Source organism: Rhagoletis zephyria, unplaced genomic scaffold, assembly GCF_001687245.7.
Source record: "Rhagoletis zephyria isolate East Lansing unplaced genomic scaffold, Rhagoletis_zephyria_1.1 Rzeph_scaffold_00343, whole genome shotgun sequence".
In the NCBI taxonomy this organism is placed as follows: Eukaryota; Metazoa; Arthropoda; class Insecta; order Diptera; family Tephritidae; genus Rhagoletis; species Rhagoletis zephyria.
Window position 1 is genome coordinate 103294 of NW_016157427.1, and position 9492 is coordinate 112785.

At 36.6% G+C, this 9492-nt stretch overlaps 1 protein-coding gene across 1 annotated transcript in view; it reads right to left on the reverse strand.

The window, feature by feature from the left end:
• LOC108359126 (forkhead box protein O) overlaps window positions 1–9492 on the reverse strand; it is a 170167-nt gene that overhangs the window by 18786 nt on the left and 141889 nt on the right. Inside the window, exon 4 of the mRNA XM_017610804.1 lies at window positions 1443–2246. Within this exon, the coding sequence (XP_017466293.1) occupies window positions 1443–2246 (804 nt within the window). The remainder of the gene's footprint in view (window positions 1–1442; window positions 2247–9492) is intronic.

Below are 9492 nucleotides of genomic sequence, written 5' to 3' on the forward strand. Positions count from 1 at the left end.
GCAATTTAGTTTTTAACCTCCAAGAGGCTCTCAGACAAATATAATCGAACAACTTATTTAAAGTCTGAATTGGTGTATGCTTGACTTATTAGTCAGTGATGAACATCTTTTGNAGATACTTTCTCAACCGTTAACGATTCTGATGAAAAAAAGAAAGAGTTTAGATAGATGTGGGCAATTTAGTTTTTAACCTCCAAGAGGCTCTCAGACAAATATAATCGAACAACTTATTTAAAGTCTGAATTGGTGTATGCTTGACTTATTAGTCAGTGATGAACATCTTTTGTGTACATACAAATACATATGCATATTTTTTATAAATGAAAATCGAGGTTCCCTTTTCGGTCTAATTTCAAAAGCAACTGAAGAAATTTGGAGGAGACTTGATAGAATTAGCATTAATCAATCCGTTATTAACGTTCATAATTCGATTTTAAGTTTTCCTGTAAATTCGCTATAAATATGCTGGTGGACTTCGAAATGTAATTCGCATAAAGGAGTTAGTATTTGGGACCGGTAAAATTCAAAATTGTATGAAAAAAGATGTCTAATTCCGACAGCTGGGCGATACTAGTAAATAAAAAATCTGCTTTATACCCGGTACAGTTTGTAGAAATAAACGATGATCTTTTCAATAATAAAAATTTAGTTGTTTATAAAATATCGTGCATTTTTAAAAGTATTACATAAAAAAATAAATAACGAGTGTTGTAGCCTTAATAGTGTTTCCTTCACATTACAATTTTTAAAAAGGGCGAATGTAATGCTTAAATCCGTAGTCCAATACGTATGTATGAAAATTTTAAAAGAAAAGGAATACATTTTATTTAAACTGAGTTCTTTCAAAAACGGCTCGACAAGTTATGGGCTATACAATTTTTACACATTATTTCTAACATAAATTACCCAAATTAGCAATAAAAAATGATGTGCTATGACCTTCGATTTAAAGTTGGTTCAGGCCCACCGTGCGCAGTATAATAGTACCCAAAAATTTTATTCGTACGTTTTGGAAGTCAGATAATTTGAAGAAATAAATACAATTTCGTGTGTAAGAATTTTGGCGTCTGTCTGAATAAATAATTCTGTAAACAAACATTTGAAATTTATACACTTGCATAAATTTTTTTTTTCCGTTCCAGCAGTTTTTCTTCTGAGAGATATTTTGCTTTTTGACAGTTCTACAGGTTTAAGTGAAAAAATCGCTGGAGACGCACCTTATATTTAGTATTTTCTTGATTTCTTTAAAAATATCGAAAGTAAGTAAGATTTTTTTAATCTGACATATCAACATCAAAAATTTTTTCTGTCGATATCTGAAACCCTAAGAAGAGCATATTTATTCATAAAGATGACCAGTGCAGAATTAAGAAGGGTTTCGTATCTTCATCTACATATATATGTATATCAAAACTATTTTCATTGTTACATTTGAAACTTACAAAGTTTTGTTGTTGTTCATGTTGTTTCTCATTAACGTACTCTCCGTTGATGAAACAATTGATGGACCCCGTTGTAGCGGCAAAGTTTGGTATATCACCAGTATTGGACGTAGTTTTGCTTATAATTATCGTCCCCAATTGATACTGTCGTAGTTGTTGGTGGCTCTGCAGTAGTTCGATCGTTTGTTGGCTGCCATCACCGGACAAATTGCTCAGCGTGCTCGCAGACGGGTCCGACGTATTGCACTCCAGTATGCCGCCGATGAAAATATCCTGCGCCGGTTGCGTTTGCTGACAGCAGCTGACAACGTCCACATTTTGTTGTATGTCCAGCTCATCGAGGAGCAAATGCTCGTTGGCGTGTTCGCTGCATTCATCGCTGGCCGCATTGGCAGAAACGGGCGGTTTTTGCGGGCAGCAATCACTATAACAACTTCCGATTTGTAGTTTCGGTAATTCATCGTATACCGAAGCATTCGTTTGATTTTGTTGGTACTGAAGGCTTTCAAACATATTGCTGTAAGTTGCGGTGTGTTGTTCCGCAGTTGCTGTTGGTGTCGCTGCTGGGGTCGTGCCAGATTTGTTCATATTAAATATAGCTGTTAGTTGCTGTGGTTGTTGTTGTTGTGTTTGCTGCTGATGTCTGTTTCTATATTGCGCTCCCTTGCGGTTGCGTATTCGCTTTCGGTCGGATTTCCGAGGGTCGATACCCAGCTCCCAGTAGCCGCCTTTGCCCTTTTCAAATTTTTTGCGGTCAATTTTTCGAAAACATTGGTGCAGTGACAAATTGTGGCGTATAGAGTTCTGAAATATATTTTTGGACGATGAAAAAATATAAATTACATTTAGAGAAGTAATATATACTCCCATAAAGCAATATTATTATTTTTTTTAATCTACATAAAATTTGATAGGACCGAAAATTTATTTTAATTCAATTTAATTTTATTAATAACTTCAGGCCGGATCAAGGTATCATACGACACATAACCGAATATCAGCTGCAGCTTCATATACCTCTGTCGCTAACAGAGTTCTCCAGATACCGAGCTACCCCCCGTAGCGATTCAGCCTTAAAGGTCCTTGGATACAAAACGAAAATCGATGCCCAAAAAAGGTGACAAGCTCCGCATTAACTCGACCAAGTACGCAGCTCTTTTTGTTGCATTCATAAGTAGCGCAATATATGTGGGAGGCAGGAACGGACGTGCAACTAGAAGAGGACGAACATACTAACTACAGAAGCGGACGAACATATTAACTACATTGAATTGCAACCCTGCGGACTTAACGTACGCATCCTTAGCTTGACGAACGAGACGAGACGCTTGTTGGACGAAATACAGGCAGTTGCAGTTTAAACCTCGGGCGAGCAGCATCACAAGATGCGTAAAACTATTTAATTAACATTCATTAAGATATTAAAACCTAATGTGAACTATTAACTTAACATTTATTAAAATTATACCTAATGTAACATATTTATTGAATAATATAAAATTGAAGCCGGTGGTGGTGACGCGTTAGTGAGGGTGGTGGTATGCAATAAAACGTGTGTTCCAGTAAAGAATATGGTTTTATAATCCTTCACAAGTGCGAAAATTGGGCGTTAAAAAAAAAACATAAAAATGGAAAATTCATACTAAGTTGATTCGGAGAATTTTGTTGAACTCGGCAAATTCAAAGTGACGGTTAGTATTTGAATTGTGACGAACCGAAAAACGCATAAAGTGAGGGAGAAAATTCGAGATGAAGACGTGAGAATCGACGCAGTATAAGCCGCACAGCATTATACTGCAGGCAAGCGAGTTAGAAACAGTACGAAGGCTGAAATAGTACATACATGCCGCACTGCAATGTACTGAGACAGCAATAGTTAAGGTTGCGAACGAGACGAAGGAAGAACCATAGAAAAGTGTTTGAAAAGCGAAGCGAAGTCGTAGAATAAAAAGTTGTTGTAGTAGTGACCCTGTGGGGAAAATCTCTAGTTCTGAACTGGGGCGCTTCTAGTACATTTAGACCCAGTACTGGTTCGCGATAAATCTCTTTTGCATGCAAGCAACTGGCGAATTTAACATGGCGATGTCCTAGGAAGTGTCAATTGCCCCCCGCTGCATCCCTTTTTCGATAGTTCCGAACTAGTCCTAAATTCTATAGTTCCGAACCAGTTCTAAAATCGACAGACGAAAGAAAAAAGTATCATGATTTTTCAATCTTTTCGGTTCTTCCGTGTGTGATTTTACATTGGCTGCGTTTCTTTATACATTCCGGATAACCCCATTTCACAGCCGGAATAAACAGAATGCGTTTGAAGTACACGTCAACGTATCATCGAGAACATTCTAAAGAATAAATAAACAAAAAAGTTAATTCAGAATGAATAAAGAAATGCAGCCATTATTTTCAAAGAAAAGTTTTTTCAATTTAAAATTTAATTTGTTTGAATGATTGTACGTTTACTTACCTTACTGTAGCTGACTTTGCAGAGGTGCTCGCTGTTATTGGTTAGATTCCAGATGGCCCCAAGATGTTAATATGTTAACACAAAGCTTTGTTTTGTATTACCAAACTATGAAATAGCATCTGCGAAGCACAGAATAGAAGCGTATTTGAACGAAAAAGCCGCCGCACAAATATCTATGTAAAGTAAACAAGCCCCCCGCTGCATCCCTTATTCGATAGTTCCGAAATAGTAATAAATTCGACAGATAGGATCTAGTTCGTTCTGCATCCCTTTTTCTATAGTTCTGAACCATTTCTAAATTCGTCACTTTAGATATAAATTTGAAGTGAAAAAAACTGAAAAAATTAGTTTCTTAAAAGTACCACTTTTCGCCGATTTTGGACTGGTGGGGATATAGTTCCTATCGGACTAGTTCCTTTTTGGCGATAAAGACCTAGTACGGAACTAGAAATTTGATTCACTTGTCCGCGGTTTCCCTGCAGGGGAAAGCCAGCAGCAGTGGTGTTAGTTGCAGTGATTTGTGAGTGTATATGTACACGATCGCAAATTAGCGAAGCAGAAGTAGAACTACATACCACGAAGAAGACAGCAGCAGTGGTGTTAGTTGCAGTGATTTGTGAGTGTATATGTACACGATCGCAAATTAGCGAAGCAGAAGTAGAACTACATACCACGAAGAAGACAGCAGCAGTGGTGTTAGTTGCAGTGATTTGTGAGTGTATATGTACACGATCGCAAATTAGCGAAGCAGAAGTAGAACTACATACCACGAAGAAGACAGCAGCAGTGGTGTTAGTAGCAGTGGTTTGTGAGTGTATAGGTGCACAATCGCAACCCTGCAAAAAATGGGACTAATCCGGGAGCAATCGCAAAGGAGCATGCGACTAATACCACTTTTGATCTCTTTATATGGAATGAACTGTTCGCTTTTGTTCGAGCATGTCCTATGAAGAGACTAACTGTTCACCTTTATACCCGAAAGGGTATAAAAAGCGACTAGTCACTTTTAAAAAATAAAAATTTGCGCGAGCTGAGATTCGAACCGGGGTGCTCAGTTTTGTTAGGCGAATACTCTCTCTGCGTGCCAACGCCGCACATGAAATTGCATTGACTAAGTGCGTACATATCATTAAATCGTTAATAGTACCCGATAGCGTTGAGTTGGGGACTAATTGATCTCCAATTATACCCATAAGAGACGAGTCGAGACTAATTGATCTCCATTAGTACCCGACTAATTAATGCCCTATTGTACCCGGTTGAGAGTAATCTCGGAATACTCTCTTTAGAGATTAGTCGCACAATTTTTTGCAGGGAAATTAGCGAAGCAGAAGTAGAACTACATACCACGAAGAAGACAGCAACAGTGGTGTTAGTTGCAGTGATTTGTGAATGTATATGTGCACAATCGCAAATTAGCGAAGTAGAAGTAGAGCTACATACCACAAAGAAGACAACAGTAGTGGCCAGAGTGCAAGCCGAAGAGCTTCGTATTGAGTAGCAACAGCGATAGACCACGATCTCAGAAATGTGTGATTGTATGAGATAAAGCAGTAAAAACAATATATAACGAATATAAAATTACATGAAAGAAGGCATAAAACAGTGACATCAAAAAGAAGAATGCTCAAACTACATATGTAGCGTAATAGTGTGAGCTAAACAACATAATACATAAACAGTGGAAGTTTGAAGCAAACACAGTGTACATTCACTTGAGAATAGCACAAATACAATGAAATAGAAACACAATAAAATAAAACATACCCTATAAACATTTTGGCGAACGTTCGAAAAGTACCTTCGATATCCAATGTGCATATCGAACTGAGAACGAACTCATAACCAACCTTGGTTTTCCAACGTTCAGAGCAAGGCGAATTTATATAAGGTACAAAAGGAGGAGGAGTACAAAAACAAAAACTTACATGTATTTTGTTTTTGCTTTGGCGGCATAAACTGTCAAAATCTGTAAGAGTGTGTGTGGAAATTCAAACAAAATTTTTCAATTTGACATAAGAAGCCGTGAGGCGAAACACATACACAAAATCAGCTGATCTAGTAACACCACCTTATATAAATTCGCCTTGGTTCAGAGTAAATTTTAAATACACTCGAAATGGGTTCTAAAAAAAATTAAAACCATAGTAACAAGAGAGAAAGTGAAATCCAGCTCATTCTCGAAGGAAAATATAAGACAATCGCTCTCTCACAATAAAATTTCAATTCGATAATGGGCTGGATTTCGAATTCATAACGAAGGGAAAATACATTGGATAACGAAGGTGCCGTTTTGCTGGAGAATGGCTTAGTTCTCGAATCGAATACTAACCTATTGCACATTCGTTATCGAAGGTAAGACTCGAAAAAAAGATTGGTTTTCCAATCATTTTCGAATTGCTAACCTAATATTTATTGGGTAACTACACTACGTAATGAAACAACAGGCGTACGTTTTATGCAGAAAAGTGGAAGTAAATAGCAGCGATTGCAGTGCAACTATAGCTCATCAAGAACGACAACAGTGAAACGAGCAGTAACAACCCTGCAAAAATTGCGACTACTCCATGCATGCGTGTAAAGAGTACTCCCTAAGGATCAAGGAGTACTCCAAAATTAAACACAATTCATATAAAAAATAATATCCAATTAACATTGCGATGTCCTAAGGCAGGACCATATCGATGGCTGAGTGGAAGATCGACCTATCTCGGCAGCCAGTTCGAAAACGCTCTATTTCAAAAAACTTTTCAAGAACGCCCTATTTCAGAATTCAATTGAAAAACACCCTATCTCAAAATTCGGTTCAAAAATGCCCTATCCCACTTCAAAATGTATTGAAAATATGCTGATATAGGGCGTTTTTGAATCGGCAGCTGAGATAGGGCGTTTTTGAAACGAATTCTGAAATAGGGCGTTCTTGAAAAGTTTTTTGAGATAGAGCGTTTTCGAACTGGCTGCCGAGATAGGTCGATCTTCCACTCAGCCATCGATATACTCCATCCCTGCATTACATCAGAGTAGCACAAAACTACTCCAACATATTAACAATGGCATTGTTGTTATATTTTTTCGTTTGTACACGCTTTTGTTCTTCACTTCTCAAATGCTTTTTCGAAATTAATAAAAACCAAGAAAAAAATTAAAAATGCCTCTGATGGCATTCGAACCCGAACATGCTGGGAGATATAAACTAACAGCGAGCATCTCTACACGTTCAGCTACAGCCAGACATGCAAATGTGCTTTCAAATGCTCAACTTCAATGACATTTCGTTAAAACACGAGCAGTGATCAGATAACAAACAATAAGCTGGCGCAGAGACACGAGTTGGCCCGATACAGCATGACAGAGGAACACTTTTGTAAGTACTCCAATTTACCACAAATAGACTACATGGTCCAACGATTTTTGCAGGGAACGCGGAATTAAATCGCCCAAAGAAAGCAGCAATATTTAGTAAGAGAGAGCAGTCAAAATATAGATTTAGAACTTTTATGTTTATCAATGTAATTTGCTAACTGCATGCATTAACATAGAATCGGTCAAAATAGTGATAAGCAAACAAACTAAATTTAATCATTCTTATAACTTTGATAGCGATATTCTTTCACTTATAATACAACTAGTTTATAATTCCACTTTCATAAATTTATAGCTGATAGTTGTACAATTTGTAAGACCATGAACGCCCAAACTATTTTGAGTATGACCGTAGAAACATTGTAAGATAATTTAAGACGTGAGGGACTAAGTGGACAAGGACGGAAAAGCGAACTAAGGGACAGACTTCTGCGACATCACCAGCTTTTGCAGAGTGAAGGCGAAGAAAGCGAAAATGAATCGACGTATGAGGTACCCGCACATCCTTTACCGCAGACGGTAATGATGAGACCTACTTTTACATTAAAGGACATACAAGACAGCTTACCGTCGTTCACTGGCACTGACACGTTAGACGTACATGATTGGATAAGGGAGTTTGAGCACAATGCCATTACCTTAGGATGGAACGGACTTCAAAAATATGTGTATGCCAAAAGCTTTTGAAAGGAGCAGCAAAGTTATTTTTGCGCTGTCAAGCCGGTTTTAAGGATTGGGATTCACTAAAACTCGCATTAATTGACGAGTTTGGTAACAAATTATCGTTATTAGATATTCATCACATGCTGCAAAATAGGCGTAAAAAGAACAATGAATCTTTTAAAGAATATGCACGCTCATGGAAATTGCAAAGCCAGTACATATGGACGAGGTTAGTCTTATAGGGTATTTCGTCGAAGGAATTCCCGTTCTAGACCGAACAAAACTATTTTATACCAGGCACAAACAATAAAAGGTCTGAAACAGAATTTGAAAGTATATGAGAAGGTGCATTTTACGTTAAACAGGTCGCAATATGCACTTCGAAGGGTTCAGCTTCGCAAGTTAGTGACAACACGAAAAAATATTTTAAATACTCATCAACGACACATTTGCCAAAGATTGCAATAATAAAGATAAGCAATATAAATGTGGGGCATTTCACCTCAAGTGACCCAACTTTTGAAATCTATGTCTTCCGATCGGGATGAAATTTGCACCAAGGTTAGTCCTAAAAAATAGTAGTTATGACACAAAATTTCAATGGGATCGGTCAAACACACTCCGAGTTGGAGGGTCTAGAATTTTGACATTTTGGTCAAACGGCCATTTTTTCGGATCCATATAACTAATTACCTATTGTATTTAGAAAATTTTTTCAGGAATGTTTTCGATAGATTTCTCTTCAGTCTTTACAAATTTTATTTTTTTTAATTAAAATGAATTTTTTTAAATAAAAAATAATTTTTATGTTTTTTTTCAAAAAGGGGTATTTTGTAGCTTTGTGGTCGCTTAGTGGGATGCAACTTGTGTATCAATCAAAATTAGCGTTTAGTAACACGAAACAGCGGTTTTTTTTAATTTTTAATATATGACCTATTGTCTTCTTTTTTTCGTATTATTGTGTATGTGTCTCGGAAACCTGAAAATAAAACTTATATGAGAAGGTATATACAATTACCTTTCCAACGGTATATAACACGCCTAACCAAAGTTTTATACCCTCGATACTGCCATTCCCGTAGTTAAGGATGATTAAGATTTTTCGTAGTCTAACACAGCAGGTACTCGATTTTGTGCATCCAAACTCTTTATTAATAGCTTTGCAGAATTTTGAGTATTAGATTTGCATACCTACTAGCACAATATTTAAAAGGTATGAAGAATATGGGATTTTCCGGTAGTTAAGGATGATTAAGATTGTTTATTTTTTGCTCAAAAGAAAGCTTAGGTATTTTTCTTTAAGAGTTTTGAGGTCGCTTAGTGGGATGCGACTTGTTTATCTATTAAAATGAGCTATTTAGTAACTCGAAACAGCGTTTTTTTTAATTTTTAATATATGACCTAAGTTTTTCTGAAACCTGAAAATAAGACATAAAAAATTAGATACAATTACCTTTCCAACGCTATATAACAATACCCACAATATGTACACCTTTGGAATAAAATAACAGTTTTTCTATAGAATTGGTCAAAATTATGAATTTTTTTATTTATTTAGAA